The following is an 18,495-nucleotide window of genomic DNA, read 5'->3' as shown; positions in this document are numbered from 1 at the left end:
TGCTTGAAAGAGCTTACAATCTAATTAAAATGTGAAATAAATGAAACGCGTGTGACTTTCCAAGAAAGTGAAATGTCTGCTGTTGTTTAGCTCTGTGTTGATAGCATGTTATGAAGAGGAAGATTCTTTAGCTGAATAGAGCCCTACCTGGTTGCTTAAGCAGACTCCTGTTGGATTTAGCCAATCATATGAGCAGATATGAACTTTAAGCTACCCTAACTATGCTGTAATACAGTGGTCTCAAACTCGCAACCCGTGGGCCACATGCGGGCCTGCCAGGTGCTATTTTGAGGCCCTCGGAATGTTACCGTTGTTCTGGAACGTTGCCCGCCTCACTGCTGTAACCTCACGCAAGCGCTTTCCTGCGTCTGTACGTGATTGTGAGACGGAGCAAAGAGTAAAATCGCGTATAGACGCAGGAAAGCGCTTGTGTGAGTTTACAGCAGTGAGGCGGGCAACGTTCCAGATTGTAAGGTAACCACTGGAGGCAGTGCAGCTTGTGCGTGTGTACGTAATCTTGTGAACTCTTGTGAAATTCGGCCCCTCTCCTAGCAGTGATTGCTTGATGTAAGATGGCGGTTGTGTCCGGTGCTGGAGGAGGTGAGAACTGAAGGCGGTTGCAGACGCGATCCCTGGACACTTAAGGCACAAGTTTTCCAGGCACAAGTCGGATATTGACTCTCCCCTCTAAAAAAAAGCCTAGAGGACTACCCCAAAATCTTGCCTCTTGCAGTTGATACTTTAGAATCTAAATCACAATTTTGCATGAGGTAAAAAGCAGGGATCTCAAAGACCCTCCTTGAGGGCCGCAATCCAGTCGGATTTTCAGGATTTCCCCAATGAATATGCATGAGATCTATTTGCATGCACTGCTTTCAATGCATATTCATTGGGGAAATCCTGAAAACCCGATTGGATTGCGGCCCTCAAGGAGGGACTTTGAAATCCCTGCTTTATAGTTTATAAATCTTTCAGAAAGTGAAAAGCTATCTCAACTTCACTTTCTGTATGTTGCACTGCTTTCAGCTGAAATTATCAGAAGCGATTAAGGAAAGATTTATAAACTATAACAAGTTTTACCTCATGCAAAGTTGTCATTTCTTTAATAAGACATTAACTATTTTTTCTGCGGCCCTCCAAGTACCTCCAAATCCAAAATGTGGTCCTGCAAAGGATTTGAGTTTGAGACCGCTGCTGTAATACCTTAACCTTTGTTTCTGTCTCTCTCTTTTTAAGAATATTACAATTAATTAATCAATTGCACTATGGAATGCAGAAGTAACCTAGGGGGTTATAGCACTGGGTTGACAAAATGGGAAATCCAGTTCAAATCCTGCCGCTTTCCCTTACTTGAGCAAGTGACTTAACCCTTCTTTGCCTCGGGTACAAAATTAGATTGTCAGTCCTTTGGGGACAGGTAAACAGCTGAATGTGGCTCACCTTGAACTACTACTGAGATAAGTGGGGCTACATTCATGTTTCAAGTTTATTAGGATTTTATATACCGCCTATCAAGATTATCTAAGCGGTTTTTACAATCAGATACTCAAGCATTTTTCCCTATCTGTCCCGGTGGGCTCACAATCTATCTAATGTACCTGGGGCTACAGAGGACTGAGTGACTTGCCCAGAGTCACAAGGAGCAGCGTGGGGTTTGAATCCACAACTCCAGGGTGCTGAGGCTGCAGATCAGGGGTGTACAACCTGCGGCCCGAGGGCCGCATGCGGCCCAGTGAAGTATTTTGTGTGGCCCTGGTCGAGGGCGAAGCAGTGTTTTCCTCTGCTGCCCCTGGGTGTTTACTGCCTTACCAGCTCCTTCCTCTATTTTACTGCAGTGTTTGCGCATTTGTGTTGCCCCAGAAATATTTTTTTCGGCCAATGCGGCCCGGGGAAGCCAAAAGGTTGGACACCCCTGCTGTAGATCAAAATAAATATATCACAATATCAATAAAACTAGTGTTAGGATATTTTCAAGAGGGGTTTATTAGTGTGGGGGGGGGGTGACTAATATTATTCTGTTTGAAGTTATTATTCTGTTTGAAGTTATTCTAAAATTATTGCCCGGTGCACGTTTATAAATAAAAATAAAAATCTCACAAATTCATCTATGATGACTTTCCACCATGTTCGTCAGGTATGGCAGTGTAAATTTTAATTTCAATACTAATTTCGTATTCCTTTTATTTTTTAAAGCATTCTGATGCAATGAGTGAAAGAGAGAGAAAACAATCGGTTGGTAAGATATAGTTAAAAGTTAGGTTGACAATGCAATTTATTTAAAAAAAAAAAATTTTTAAGTTTATGTCTTTTAAAAACTTTTAAAGTTCACAAAATCAAGTTCAGTTTGGTAAGGTAGAAAATGAAAGCCCAGCTCCATTCAAGCTTGTTCTAAATTTGCATGCCAATTGCACAATTAAAAATAGGGTGAAGAGAAGTCCTGATTTCATTTTATAGAATGTCAAGAATGTACAGCGCTGCGTACACCTTTCGGCACTATATATGTGATACATAGCACTCGCAGTAATGGAATCACTTTCCAGTGGAGTCTTATTCTTTATTCTCCACAGAAATGCCTTTATTTTAGTCAGCTTTTGACAAGGGCCTCGGTTGCAAGTGTTAGCGATGCTACGCATTCGTGCAATAATCTTTGCATTTAGCTGTAGATTTTGTGCTCAGAAGGCTACCTTTTTAACTAAAAAAAACAAAATGCATGCAACATACATTTCTTAAACAAATCTAAATTTATACATCAAAATCATTGAAGGGGGAAAAAAAGAAAGAAATCCGAGAATGGCTATAAAGTATGTTTCTGTTTACAGAATGCGTGTTTCTTTCTGAGTTGGGCTGGTCTGTCTGTCTGCTTCTCCCGGGCTGAAGTTTTCTCTCTGTGTTGGGATTAGCTCTCTAGGGACCCTGGGTGGAGTTAGCTTGGCTGCCCATTTTCATATTCATTAGCAATGGGAGGTTACGTCAGGCGCCCTGCTGAGTTTCAAGATATAAGAACCACTTCAGGTACCCCTCCAAGACAAGAGCAATAAAAAAAGACCTCAGCACCAGAGGCAGCTTCCCTGCAGAAGGAATTCCATCTTCTTTCTCCCTCCCCCCCCCCCAGCTAACACAGTTCCACCTCTGTTGGAAAGAGGCGATTTGCAAGAATCTTAGGTGATTATGGATTTTCTGAGCGAGAAATTTGCCTTGAAGAGTCAGAACAGCAAAGCCGGCGACTTTTACATGGGAGCAGGAGGCACTTTAGAGCACGTTATGGAAACTTTGGACAATGAGTCCTTCTATGGGAAAAGCTCGGCCAGCAAATGTGTTCAGGCCTTTAATGCCATTCAAAGAACAGAGCATCATGTGAGAATGGAAAGGACGTCCCCCTGTCAGGAGAATAACGGTGAGTCCTTCCACCTTCTTAGCCTGTAAAATCCTAGATGGAGAGCGTGCTATATACTTTTTTATTAAATGCTTCTGATGTTCTTTTCAAAAAGTGGTAGAAATACAGGATTACTCTTCATGGCTCAATGTATGCCTATTGTGGTCCCTAAGCTGTGATATTTAAGAGGTCCTCCTTAATCAAGAAGGAAGCAAATTTTAGGTTTAGTAATTTTCCTTGCAATGTGAGGCCCTATGCTATAGCGTGTTTAGTTTATATGTAGATCCGGACCCTGCTACTAGTGGAAACGGTGGTCTAGTACTGTAAATAGACATTTAAACACCTACTGGATAGATGGAGACGGTGAAACAAAACCTCTACAAGGTTCATTCAGCATCTGTGGTTGAGGTAATGTGTTTCTTGTTTTTGTTTTTTTAATGCAGTATTTAGGAAAGATATGATATCTGAAAATGAGGCCTCTGAGATCTCCAAAGTTTGCAAACCTCAATACCTTTTTTTGATGGGCCTATAAAATATATCACAGCAGACAAAAAAAAAATATCTCAGATGTATTAAACATTAGCTGATTACCCAGCGTTGCCTGGATATTTATTTATCCCAATCATCTGTCATTTTTGAGAATTTTTACATGCCACCCCCTTCCCATCTCCACATTATTTTTTTCCCAGATAGTAAGTCATATGTATACCAAGTTTGGTTGAAATCTCTCCATGCGTTTCAGAGTTATGCTTAAAAATCATCTCAGCGAGGCCGAAAACTATGGGGTAAACAGTAATATCTGTCATTTTTTAGAATTTTTACATGTCACCCCTTCCCACACCCACAGTATTTTTTCCCAGTTAGTAAGTCTTATGTATACCAAGTTTGGTTGAAATCTGTCCATAGGTTTCACAGTTATGCTGGAACATCATCTCAGTGAGGCTGAAAACTATGGGGTGGACAATAAAATGTCTTTTTCGATAATTTTGACATGTTACCCCCTTCCCACCCCACAGTGTTTTTTCTCAGGTAGTAAGTGATATGTATACCAAGTTTGGCTGAAATTTCTCCATGCGTTTCAGAGTTATGCTGGAACATACAGATTTTATATATATTGATAAACTAGCAGCTTGAAATCAGTATATGTGCAGAGATCAGGGTTTATAATTAATTGTGATTGATTACTTAATTGAAAGTGGAATATTTTATCGATATGCAACTCCAGAAATGTATCATGTCCATCTTCTAGAAACCAAACTAAATTGTTTGAAAAAGATAAGCATTATTTGGCCCAAACTAAAATTGTACAGTGGATATTTATTAGCATAAAGGAAAACTGATTATACGGAAGAATTGAGATCTCTGTTAAGTGATTTGTAACAGCCTCTGGCCTAGCAAACTTTCTCTTAATATAACCCCAGAGAAGTGCACTGTAGACCTAGCGGTACTGTGGAAATGATAAGACTTAAAGGTTTCCAGAGCAGCATTGCAAGGTCATGTTATAATGCTTTAGTGAACTCCTCTGTTTTATAACCGTAAGCTCAAATTGGGAACATGGCTAAGTCCAAATGTTAACCAAATAATCCATCTACCCTGTAACCGAATCCAGTAAGCATTTCAGCTTGTTGACAGTTCATTCACTTTTTCCTCTCTGGGAGCCTTTTCCCTCAATCCTTGTTGCATGTAACATTTATATTTATTTGCATGCAAAGGAGAAGTTGTAATGAAAAAAAAATAGTCTCATCAGTGCAAATCATTTTTTCTAACAATATATTTTTAAAAGGGGCTTGGCTATTAGTTATTTGAATGCAATTATTCTCAAAGTAAGTCTTGAACATAAATGCAAAAATGAAAGTCACAATACTACGAAGTAGAAAGCCAGGAAACCCCCCCCCCCCAAAAAAAAACAACCCCCCCCCCAAAAAAAAACCCAACAACTTTGTAGACATTTTTATCAGTCAACATCTTCTAAATTATATTTATAATCTTTGCAATATATACTTTTCTTAAAGCAACATAAACTAAATGCTGGAATTATTGTTATTAAAGCTGCCCAGATGTGTACCGAAATGTTAATCTGCTGATTCTGACTTTAATAAATAAATCGCATATGAAAACTTGTGAAAAATCTACAGAGAAATATGGCCAAACTACATCAGAGTTATCAAAATATGACTTTCTTTGTGCTTAATAGATGGCCTGGAGACCAAAGTGAAAAAAAAAGAATAAAAACTAAGAAGTCGAGGGCCTTCTGTTTCAAAATTTATAGTAATTTTGTTTTTCTCAATATATTATATTTCCCAAATGACTTTTCAATTGCTATTGTGATGCCAACTCTGCAGTTGTCCCATCTCGTTAGCTAAGCCTTAATTAAGTTGCTTCATTTTGCTTAAATATATGGCATTTGCTGGGATAGAAATTCTTCTGTTGTTCAGACTGACAGATCGATCAGCCCGCTGATTTTAAGTCATGACGTTTGCAATAGAGTAGAAACCCTTCTGTTATATGTCAATCATAGACTACTCAACACATCAATGTAGGAAACTCCAAGGCCCTCTTTTACGAAGGCGTGCTAAGCGTTTTAGCGTGGATTTAGCATGCGCTATATCAACGCGTGCGCTAACCGCGAATGCGTCCATAGGATAACATGCACGCATTAGCATTTAGCGCGTGTTTAGCGCGTGCTGAAAAGTATAACGCACCTTAGTAAAAGAGGGGGGGGGGCAAGCGTTTTTGTTTTCTTTATGATCCTGTTATCGGTATTAGCAGCCCAGGGGGAGAAAAAGACTTCAAGTGCTCACGGTTTCCGGACGTTAGATGAATCTTGACCGGTCACCTTTTTGTGAGCTATTATTAGTCTTTCAAAAACAAAACCTCTTTTTAGTTTTTACTACACGTGGCCTTCTTTTTCCTGTCATTTTTTCGTCTTGTATTTTTTATTTTCAAGTGCTGATTATTGGCTATTACTAATAAAGCGACTTCCGCTAAATATTAACAGTTAAGAGCTACTTTGCTTGAGCTGGGAGCTGATAGGTAAACGACTGGGGACTTTATGGTTTGCAATACAGTGACTTTTCGATTTCACTGAGGTAAAATTGAGGAAAACTGGGACAATTTTTTTTTACCCAATAGGTGTCGGTGTCAGTAGCGCGCTAATATCAGAAATGGCCTGAGCGCGCACAGACACGTATCAGCCAACCTCAATGTTCAGCTTCTGCCTCTGCTGGTTTTATGAGATGATTTGTACTCGTTTGAGGCAGGACAGGGAAACCAGACTACACGGGCCACCTCCCCTGGCTTTCCAGCTGTGCTTTTGCCTCAGTTTACGCTCCAGATTCATGCATGACTCTTCATTTGTCTTCCATTAGCCCAAGAGTGTGCTGTGTATCTGTTTCGTGTAAAGCGCATGGACGGTCATCATGTGTACATTACCCACCATGAATGGAGCCTATTAGCGGTGCACAGTGACATTATTAGCAGTAACAGACAACCCTAAGTTGAAGTCCAAACTGAATGACATGTGTCATCCACCTTAATATCTTACTAGCCCTTTGAAGAGAGCAACTCCTAAGCTGGGGAAAATCTTTCAGAACTGGTAACCATGCGTTAGTTACCCCAGTTTGATGGTATTTTCAGCTGGCATGCCCAATTTCCTCGTATGTGGCTCTTCTCCAAAGCATTCATGGCAGCATGATAGATTGGATGCCAACGTTAACCCTAAAGCCATATATTTACTAGGCACTGCTGTTGCTTTTAGCCCTTAGCATGGCACTGTCTGCATAAGTGAAGGCGTTGAATGGTTGCATGTATTAATAACCAATTGATTTGAGTATTGCAATTGCTTGTTTGCGCTTCAAAAGTCAGTTATTACAACTTTAGATGTTCAAAATGCTGCAACCATACTGTTTATGATGAAAAACCTTTCTGATCATATTTTGTTGCTTTTCTTAATATATATATATATATGTAAAATGTACATTGATTGCAGAGTAGAATCAAATTTACAGTGTTTTGCTTGGTTTACTGGGTTTTGTAGAAATAGCAACTGTGTTATTCGGCTAAATTGTTTTTGTCCCTCATAGGTCACTTCAATCCTTACAACAAAGTACATGACAGAGAACTTTTGCTTGTTTAGGTCCAAAGTGATGGAATTCTCTGCCCTGACTTTAAATCAGAAGAATGTCTACTTGAAGTTTAATAAATTGGTTATTTCCATTGTAAGAGGGATATTATAATAGATTTTTTTAAAATATTATATCTTTACTGCATGAAGCTGTTGCATTAGGGAGCTATCATAATTTTTTAGAGATAGGACGAAGAGGATAAGGGATGGACACGATATTGTATTTTACATTTTTTTAAAGTTTTGTGTTATATTTGATGATTGCTTCTATGTTGATTTATTTAATTGTACTTCACCTTGATAAATTTTTAAGGCATGTTATCAAAAATAAATTAAGAAATGAAAAAAATACAATTGTGTTAGCTTGGTTCGAAATGCTGTGAGCGTTCATATCCATATTGTTAAAAAAAAACAACAAACCCAAGTAGTATTTGCATGAAAATGAAATGAATGTGGAATGGCCACTCCACAAGATTTAAGAAGAAAAAATGGCTACCTACCTACAGCTTTTTTTTCGTATCCAAGATTACTGCAGCAGGAGCATATTTGGTCATAATGGTAAAAAAAAAAAAAAAAATCAACTTAAAAAATACTGTTTTCAAGTTTGCGGGTTAGCTTAGAAAACAATCTGAGCTAAGACAATTTTGTGGGCTTCCAACTATCTACTCGCTCAGTGGGAAAATAGCATTTTAGCTTTTTCCCACCAAGCTTTAACCAGCAGGGTTGAGGTCGGTGCCAGCACTATTTTTAGCCATCGGCGTTGGACCCAACTCTCTTCAAATAACGTATAAACTGCGCTGTGAATCATGCTTTTTGCCTGATTGGAAATAGCTCCAATAGTGAGATTTGCACTTTAGGACAGGGGAAGTTAGGCCTCAAGTTTAAAATAAAATGAAAAGTGCTTCAGTTTGAACACAAATCACGACACGTATGCTTTAGGGTGCTTTTTTTAAACAAGTTCTGAGGGATCTTAATTAGAATTTCATTTCCCATAGAAAAATAATGCATCCTTGATAAATAATATAGCACTTCCTTCCCTTTTAAACCTACTTTTCCTTTGAGTATCCTACTAATGATGACATTTGAAATCTTTGGTGAGCAAATCTTTTGAATATGCAGGCACTAAGCTTTGGAACGATCTTGCAATGGAATTAAAGAAAATTCTTTGCGTTACATTTTTCATAAAGTTTCAAAATCTTATTATTTGTTAAAAATGTTGATGTAATGTTTTAAAGTGCTGTTATCCACCTAGAATCTAGTTGGAGATTGGAGTGGGTTATAAATGTAATAGAATAGAACAGGATGGTTAACAATACAGCATGCATTAAAAAAACAATAACAAAAAATTGCCAATATTCACTGGTACAGTCAAGCACTTCAGATCCAAAATCCATTTATTTAAAAACTCCCATTATCTGAAAAAGGATCATGAACTTCTATTAGGGGCCACTGAAATTTGCTCAGCCCAATCAAGACGAGAATGATGTGAATCCATGAAAAGTGTCAAGAAAAGTGAGGAATAACTTGTAAGTTTCATGGCTCCACGTCATTCTATTCTTGGTTGGGCTGAGAACTTTTCAGCGGCCCCCTCGTATTGTGATGTCATAATGCCTCATTCCACCAATGCCTATGAGCCAACCTCATCGGTGATGTCACAATGGCTTGGTTTCCCTATACTTGGGCCCATTTATTAGATGCGTTTGCCTCACTGAAATGAAAAGTGTCAAGAAACGTGCGGAATAACTTATAAGTTTCACGGCTCCACATCATTCTCTTCTTGCTTGGGTTGTGAACTATTCAGCGGCCCCTCGTGTTATCCAAAAATCGTTGGCTTCTTGAATTCCATTATCTAGAATAGCTCTCATTATCTAAAAATCTATTAGCAAAAAAATTCCCTTATATTTTAGCAAAAAAAAAAAAGTCTCTGAATAGGTGCAGTCACATCCCCCAGGAAAAAAATGCTTAACCCTATATGCAAAAGATTTTTTTTACCCACACTAAAAAATGATAATGGATGGAAAAGTTTAATTTTAATGGATAGCTCATTATGGCCATTAATGAGAGAAATGCTGTAAACAGGTTCCTTCCAATCTGATATACAGCAAATACTGTGTCTGGATTTAGATTATTCGGTCAAACTTAACAAAATACGGATTTGTTTGCTTATGACTTTCTCTCTTTCTTTGTCTATGGAAAAATAGCTTAGCGAATGACGTCTATTTAAAATACTAATGCTGAATTTTTAACATGATAAAGAACAATTATTCATTTTTTCACCTTTATAAAACTTTAAAAAAAATATAATGGATGAATGTTAAGAGCTCCTTTTACAAAGGTGCGCTAGCATTTTTAGCACACGCACAGGATTAGCGCGTGCTATAGAGTGCGCTAGCTGAAAAATTACCGTTTGCTTAAAAGGAGGCAGTAGCGGCTAGCGCGTGTGGCATTTTAGCGCGTGCTAAAACCGCTAGCGCTACTTTGTAAAAGGAGCCCTAAATGTTTTGGACTTATCTCTATTTTATATGTACCGATTCAGATGACATTGTCATGATTTATTTTAAGTTAACGTTCATTTATTCTCATTATTTATTTTACATTTCCCCCATCAAAATGAATCTTAATTTAACCAAATTCTCTCAAAAATAAGGGTTCCTTTTACAAAGCAGCAGTAGTGATTCCCCCCCCCCCCCTCTCCACACGTGGAAAATGCACCGAAGTTCATTCTATTCCTCAGGGCTTCGGTGCATTTGCCGTGGCTTTATAAAAGGGGCCCTAAACCAGCAAGGCATGAGCGGTATTTCCTAGAAAATAGCCATTAGCTCATGTGTGTTCATCTATCCTTTTAAATAACTCATGCTAAAATATTTCAAAAATGTTTGGGGGGGAAAAACATGGACCAGATTCTGTAATGACATTTAGGGGCCTATTGCATGTCAATCACACTTAAGCGTCCATTACAGAATCGTTCCTAACTTAAAACTTAGTCACCTGTAAAATAGGCCAGGGTTTTAAAGGCCTACTTTATAGGCGCCTAAGTCCTTTAGAGAATTGCGCCTAGCGGCATCTAAGTCTTTCTCCACCCCCTAAACCTGCCTATTTTGGAGTTAGGTGCCACTAGGTACTATGTAATAGGCACCTATCTTTTGTTGAATTGTGCCTAAGAAGATAGGCCCCTATCTCCCAATTAAATTTTATTTTTTTTCAATTATGAGCTCGTTAAAGCTCATTAATGAAGCCAATTTACTAATTCAACCTTTCTTTATACAATTTACTTTGTTGTACACCGCTTAGATTTTCCTAGATAAGTAATTTATCAAAAACTAAATAAACTTGAAGTTAGGCACCTCTTCCAGAATTTTCCCCAAACTGTCTATAAATGTTCATTATTTCCAATATGTGATTAAAGAATTACAAGATCCCTTACCAGTTTGAGTCTCTGAAGCAAATATTGCATGCAATGTGACCTAATCCCTTGTGAATGTATGCTTTGTGAGACATCAGACGTAATTTGTTTCATTTTTCCCTTGTATACAGTGAACTATGGGATCACTAAAGTGGAAGGCCAGACTCTTCGCACGGAGCTGGGTAGGCCCATGGAGACTTGCTGCAGCCTGAGAGTGTCTCCAGCCAAAGGAATGCAAGACAAAGGAGAGCTGGATGAACTTGGAGACAAATGCGACAGCAACGTCTCCAGCAGCAAGAAGAGGCGTCACCGCACCACGTTTACCAGCTTGCAGCTGGAAGAACTGGAGAAAGTCTTCCAGAAAACTCATTATCCTGATGTGTACGTAAGAGAACAGCTAGCACTCAGGACAGAACTCACAGAAGCGAGAGTTCAGGTAGGATTAGTGTAAATCATTGCACACACAGATATTCTGGTTTTCTGAAATAATAGTGTATCAGCCGGAATAAAAATTCCATTTATTTTCCTGGGCTTTTCCCCTTGACACGAAGGACAGAAAGAGCCCTACTGCCACGTAACTTAATTGCTTTAATTGGGTTTAAGTGGCACGATAATTAAAACCCAATTAAAAGCTCATTGAAAAAAAAAAAAGCAGCCCCGCTATGCGGCCTACCTGACCGGCGCCTTGATCCATGGTGCCTACCGCCATCTAGTGATGCCAAAGGCCGTCAGTGGGCATGATTATGGGCGGTGTCGGCCTTCGGTGTCACTAGGCAGCGCTGGCCACGATTCACAAGGGAACCTAGGCACTGGAAATGTAGTCCTGTGAAACCCAGGTCTATATTTCCAGCTTCTAGGGTCCTTACTAGACACCGGTATGCCTGATTCTATACATGGTGCCAGGCGGTGATTGACGTGTTTCTGGTGCCGCATATGGAATTGACCCCAAACTGCCAATCTACAGCTCTTAACGCAGGTGTTTCCTGTTCACAACAGCCATTTTTACTGTGGCCTAGGCTCTATTTTTTGTATTACCACTGAAGCGCAAACAAAAGGTTGAGCCTGAGTCCTGCACAAAAATGGAAGCCTGACAAGAACAAAAACACTGTGGAGAGGATGATGTTCAAGATGCAGGTTTTAATTTAAAAATACAATCCAATAATCCACATGAAGAAATATTTAGGACCCAAAGCATTGGGGACTATGGACCCAACACGGTCTGTGTTTCGACAAAACTGTCTTCTTCAGGGATCCCTAAAGGTCCTGATACATAAACTCGTGGATCAGAGGCTAAAAAAAATCATAGGTGAAACTCTGCGCGGATGAGAAGTCCTCGGAAGCGGGAGAAAAAAACTTGACTTTCCCACTGCTAAAGGAATAAAAACTAAGGCCAATTTATGTCAATCATTCTCTTTTTTTATTCGTAAAAGTTTGGAATGACCTTCCTTCTATAATTAGAGTTCTCTCTCATCTACCCACTTTTCATAAAGTACTGAAGACATATTTATTTCAGAAATGTACTAATGATCCTTCTTTTTCAAATAATCAATCATAAAAGATAAAATTTTGGCCTAAAAGATATACCCCCTGTTTGACTAAGGTGCGCTAAGCGTTTTAGCGTGCACTAAATCTACATGCCCGCTAATGCGTCCATAGACTAACATGCACGTGTTAGCGTTTAGCACATGGTTAGCGTGCGCTAAAAGGCATAGCGCACCTTAGTAAAAGGAGCCCATATTTTCTGGTCTAATCTCCTGTATAATTTTATTAATATTTTGTTAACCGAATCAAGCCCTCCTGTTGGGATGAATTGGTATAAAAAAAAAAATCAAAGATTAGATTAGGTTAAATGTACAGTGCTGCATATACCTTTCAGCGCTATAGAAATGATCAGTAGTATTAGTAGTTGTAAAAGGGCTTTAGAATCTGGGCTTAGTGCATCTTGATGTGGGACTTTCCCGTGTTTAAAGGTTAGATTCAATGCAGCCGCATTTAGGGCTTTTAATTTGTTAATTTTATTTTGTAGGCCAATGCAAATTTTTCCATGAATGTGAAGGACGTGCAAAAAAATTAACGTGGGAGCGCTTACCACTTCCAAAATAGGAGGTGCAAAGTTCTCCCACATTAAGGGCTAGATTCACTAAGCAAACTGATCGGTTTGCGACCCCTTTGCGACCCGATTTTCCTCCCACCCGATTCACAAACATCAGTGCCGAGCCGATTCCGATCCGTGCATGCAAATGAGGGGAAACAGCATGCAAAGTAGGCAGGGATGCGATTCACTAAACTAAAATCTTGAACACCAATTGGGCTGGCCGATCAACAAGAAGCGATTGCTTGGGACCAGTCGCTCACCTTCTTTCTGACTGTCCTGCCAGCCCTGCAGCCCTGAAATAAACCCGCTCTCTGCCTCTGCTCTCTGCCACGACCTGCTCTCTGCCTCCCCGAACTGGCTCTCTGCCTCCCCAACTCTCTCTCTGCCTTCCCGGCTCTCCTGCTCTCTGCCGCGACCTGCTCTCTTCCTCACCGACTCTGGAGTTACGAGTTGTCACACAGAGCTGCCCTGCTTCTGCCCCAGCCTTCCCCCAGCAGTGCGGGCCTGTGGTTTTAACCCAAGGGTTTAAAGCGGGTTAAAACTACAGGCTCGCTATAAAAAGGGGTGGGGTAGGGAGCTGGGGGGTTTGACGGGGGGGGGGGGTTGTTATCTGTTGTGGGTTTCTTGAAAATGATTTGGGCTTGTTTTGCCTTTTGTGTGTATTGCTACCTGTTTCATTTCTTTTGTTGAGCTCAATAAATATATTTGAACATAAAAAGTTAAAAGTAAGATGATACGTGCACAGGATTAGAACTGCACCGGAGGCAAGAAGGGGAAGGAAGGCAGAAAGGGACTTTGGAGGAGAGTCGGGGCGAATAAAAACAAAACAACAAAACACAAAAAAAACTGGACAGCAAACGCATGCATCTTCAGGCAAAGTAGATGGTCTGCGCATGTGTCGGGATCGCTAACCAGCGATCTATGTCGTCGAATGGGGGTGTGCCTTCGATCACCCCCATTTGCATGAAGATGGTTGGTGAATCGTTCGGCCTGCCTCCCATCGCCCACGGATCGGACACGGATCGCAAGGTTAGTGAATCTAGACCTAAGAGCTCCTTCTATCAAGGTGTGCTACGGGAGTTAGCGTGTCGGACATATCATCACGCGCTAACCCCCCGCGGCACACCAAAAATGAAGGCGTTAGCGACTAGCGCGGCAGGCGGTTGAACGTGCGGTATTCCGCGCATTAACCGCCTACCGCAGCTTGATAAAAGGAGCCCCTGAGTTATCCAGTTAGCACGCAGTAATGTGAAAGTGCTAATTGGATACTGCTTAGTTCCACCCCACACTCCCTGCTCACGGCACAACCCCCCAGAAAAAAAAGCAGCAAGATTTAAGCATGCTAACAGGCAAATTACTGCCGAATACTTTGAATATGTTTTACAGTCAGCCTTTTCTGATGCATTAAGCTCTCGTTAGGGCTTAACACTCTTTAGAAAAAGAGTCCAAAGCCCATTAATGATGCTATGTGATAACACCGTAGCACCCTTAAGTAAATCACTTTCATAATAAACTGGGCCCATATTAAAATAAAGTCTCTGTTTGTGATAGACTTAGGGGGGAATTCATCAATGTGTGCTACAATTAAGAGAGGTTATTGTACCACAAGTCGTGCTGTTGTAGCACAGGGTCCCATCTTATTCAATGAGAGCTAAGTATACGAGTATAGGGCAATCAAGCCATTGTGACATCACTGATGAGGTTGGTTCTTTGTCACTGGTGGAATGAGGCACTATGACATCACAATATCAGCTCTGATACCAGAGACTGAATCTCTGGGAAGTTATCAATGTGAGCAGCTGGTCCGATGTGTTATTTTAGCACTGGTTCCATTTTATGCAATGAGATTTAGTTACTAATAAATGGAATTAACAGTAAAATAACCTGTTTTAATGCTAGCCCAGGTTGATAATTTCCCCCCTTAATTAAAGGAAAAAGAAATGTCTCTATTTATTTAAAATATTTATAATCTGCTTAAAGGCCTAAGTGGCTCACAATAGAACATACATAATAATAATGAAACAAAACATAGCTATCAAAATAAGTAAAACCAGTAAAAATCATCCTATCCAATTTGATCTTGATTTCTTCGCCAAGGTCTTAGTCCACCATCACTTGACTGACTAGAACAAAGCAATGTGTTTTAAGTAATTTCCTAAATTGTAACACATTTTTGCAGAATCCTATTATTCCAGCTATCTCGTTTCTTAAAAATTGGGCCTGCAACAGAAAAGGAGGATGTTATAACACTAACATACTTCACCTCTTCTTTTTTTCGTACGTCTAATAACATACAATTTTCGATCTTAACGATCTACTTGGACTATATAATGCCAAGCACTTGGTCAAATAATCTGGTAAAGTACCGTAAATACCTTGTTGGATTATCTTCAGGATTTTAAATTGTACACGGAGATAAACTTCGAATAACCGAAATCACTGCTACATGCAATGAAAGTGAGCCAAGTACAGGTCAATCAAGCCATTGTGACATCACTAATGAAGTTGTTTCTTAGACATTGGTGGAATGAGGCATTATGACATCACAATCTCAGCTGTGGTTACCAGAGACTGAAATGTTTCACACTAAGGGGGGAATTCACCAACGTGTGCTACTGTATAGACGGGTTATTTTACCACAAGTCATGCTATTTTAGCACAGGGGCTCATTGGGTTCCATTTACGAAGGTGCACAAGATTAGCGCGTGCTATAGTTTGCGCTAGCTGAAAAACTACTGTCTGCTTATAAGGATGTGGTATTGGCTAGCGCACGCGGCATTTTAGCGTGCGCTAAAACTACCAGCGCACCTTTCTAAAAGGAGCCCATTGTACCCAATAAGACCTTGTGCTAAAATAACTCATCTAAACAGTAGCACACGTTGATGAATTTCCCCTCCCCCCACCTAGTCACCATAAATAATTCCAAATCATCAGGTAAACTGGCGCCAACACATGAAGGGCAATTCTATGATCTAGCTTCCTTCATGTATGTGCGCACTTTCATGTGTACATGTCTAATATACTAGAACTCGAGGGTCCTATTACTAAGGCGTGCTAAACTCCAATGGCTCCCAATAATCGCCAGGGTTCATTTTAAATGTTCCTGTCTAGCTTTTAAAATCCTACACGGCATCCTCCCTCCCCTAATCCCACTATCCTGGAACTCCTCGAGTCCCGACAACACCAGGCCCACCCAAAAACTTAAACTATCCTTCCCCTCACTAAAAGGTATCCTCTTTGCGGGAAAATTGGGAAAATCTCTCTCCTTCAGAATCACAGGGCTTTGGAATAACCTAACTACCCCACTACGGAATCAGGTCTCCTTCCAACTATTCCGTAAGCACCTGAAAACTAGTCTTTTCACAAAAACGTAACGCTCTCCTCCCCCCCTATACTCAATCCACCAAACTCAATGTGTTATTCTTTTCCTATATTAAGCTCTTGTAAACCGTGCCGAGCTCTATATTCATGGAGAGGATGCGGTATATAAACTTAAGGTTTAGTTTAGTTTAGTTTAGATTTAGATTAGATTAGCACGCACTAAATGCTAAGGCACCCATTATATTCTATGGGCGCCTTGGCATTTAGCACGCCTTAGTAAAAGGACCCCCATAAGGGTGATAGTAGGGTGTCTAAACGTTATCCAAAAAGTACCCGCTTAAGTTAGAGGTCCTTTTACTGAACTGCAGTAGAAACTGGCCATAGAGCACCCTTGCGTGGCTTTTTCCTGTGCACTAGGGCCATTTTTATCCCAGAAGTAAAATGACCAATTTTCTTTCTTTCTTTTTTTTTTTTCAGTTAATGGCCATGTGCTAATTTCACCTTTTGTGTGCCACATTTAAAAAGAAGTACCGTGAGCCCTTGTCGGTACCTATTTTATAGGCTGTAAGAGCTCATGTGGTAATCCTGAGCTAATCAGTGCATAGTTATGTTGACACGCTAACAGATTAGCCCTCTCTTTGCCCCCTCTCCATGGAGAAATTTTAAAATATTTTTATCATGCGGATAGCGTGTTCCAATTGCGAGCTACCCCTGAGCATGTCACGCAATAGGCTCTTTTAAGCTGTTTCAAATGTGCTCATACTTCCTCTTTACCCCTCTCCTCAAATCAATTCACTGGCTCCCTATCCGCCTTTGCATACGGTTCAAATTCCTATTAAAAACATACAAGTGCAGCCCCTCAGTATCTCTCCTCTCTTGCCTCTCCTTATTTTTTTCACTCACAGAATAGTTAAGCTCTGGAACGTATTGCCAGAGGTTGCGGTAAGAGCGGAAAGCAGAGCTGGTTTCAAGAAAGATTTGGGCAATTTCTTGGAGGAAAAATCCATAGTCTGTTATTGAGACAGACATGGAGGAAGCCACTGCTTGCCCTGGATCGGAAGCATGAAATGTTGCTACTCTTTGGGATTTTAGAATCTTGTTATTCTACGGGATTCCGGAATCTTGCTATTTTTTGAGATTCTGATGGACCATTGATCTGACCCAGGAAGGCTATTTTTATGGTCTTATGTTCTTATAAGCTTCCTCGAGAACTCCACTCCTCAGATAAGTTACTTTTATCTGAGGCCGTGCATCACGCCTCTTCCCTTCCCTTGTTCAAAAATAGACTGAAAGCCCACCTTTTCGAGATTACCTTCAACACTTAACCCTCTCCCTCTGCTCATCACCTTGGCCAGCAGGTTAACCATCCCTCGCTAACTGTAACCCCTACCCTGGCATCCTGTTTATCTGTCTTCATTGATTAGATTGTGAGCTCATTCGAGCAGGGACTGTCTCTTTTGTGATTATGCATGGCACTGCATACGTCTAGCGATAGACGTCTAGAAATACATCTAGAAATAATAGGAGAAGCATGAATGGGTCATAGGCGGAGCTCCACTTACACATATAACTTATAGAATGCTATAAATTTCACATATCCCTGCCACATTTAGAAGACCACACATATGCCCAGCTCCTAGCTTGCAGCCTCTGGGCATCTACACGGAGGTGCCCCGTTGTAGAATTGCATCCACATTGGGGTAAACTGTTGGTAAGACACCTAATGCAAAGTTGCACGTAAATTTGATAAACTACACGCAACCAAATAATTTTCCAACACCAACTATTTGTACACATTGAATCTGAAAATCAGATTATGTGGGTAAATTTATGTGCTCTTACAATTAGAATATGTAAAAACGAGGGGGGGGGGTTAAAGTTAGGTGTGATGTTGGTGGGGCCATAGGTACTGTGGCCCACTCCGTACTGCTGTTTGTATCCATCATAAAACATTTAATACATATACACGAGGACCATTTCCAAAATCATTTAGGGGTCCTTTTTGCCAAGGCGCATCTTAGTAACATAACATAGTAACATAGTAGATGATGGCAGATAAAGACCCGAATGGTCCATCCAGTCTGCCCAACCTGATTCAATTTAAATTTTAAAATTTTTTCTTCTTAGCTATTTCTGGTCGAGAATCCAAAGCTCTACCCGGTACTGTGCTTGGATTCCAA

The 18,495-nt window shown here is 40.2% G+C and overlaps 1 protein-coding gene across 1 annotated transcript in view; it reads left to right on the top strand.

Moving 5' to 3' along the window:
* The first annotated feature begins 3,041 nt into the window (after positions 1–3,041).
* The window catches only part of ALX1 (ALX homeobox 1), a 38,852-nt gene continuing 23,398 nt past the window's right edge, over positions 3,042–18,495 (top strand). The window contains exons 1-2 of the mRNA XM_033953469.1: positions 3,042–3,394; positions 11,031–11,335. Coding sequence (XP_033809360.1) covers positions 3,169–3,394; positions 11,031–11,335 — 531 coding nt within the window. The 5' untranslated portion in view covers positions 3,042–3,168. The remainder of the gene's footprint in view (positions 3,395–11,030; positions 11,336–18,495) is intronic.

This window comes from Geotrypetes seraphini, chromosome 7 (assembly GCF_902459505.1).
Source record: "Geotrypetes seraphini chromosome 7, aGeoSer1.1, whole genome shotgun sequence".
Lineage (NCBI taxonomy): Eukaryota > Metazoa > Chordata > Amphibia > Gymnophiona > Dermophiidae > Geotrypetes > Geotrypetes seraphini.
Note: the sequence above shows the minus strand (reverse complement) of the source record. Positions and strands in the feature narration are given on the sequence as shown.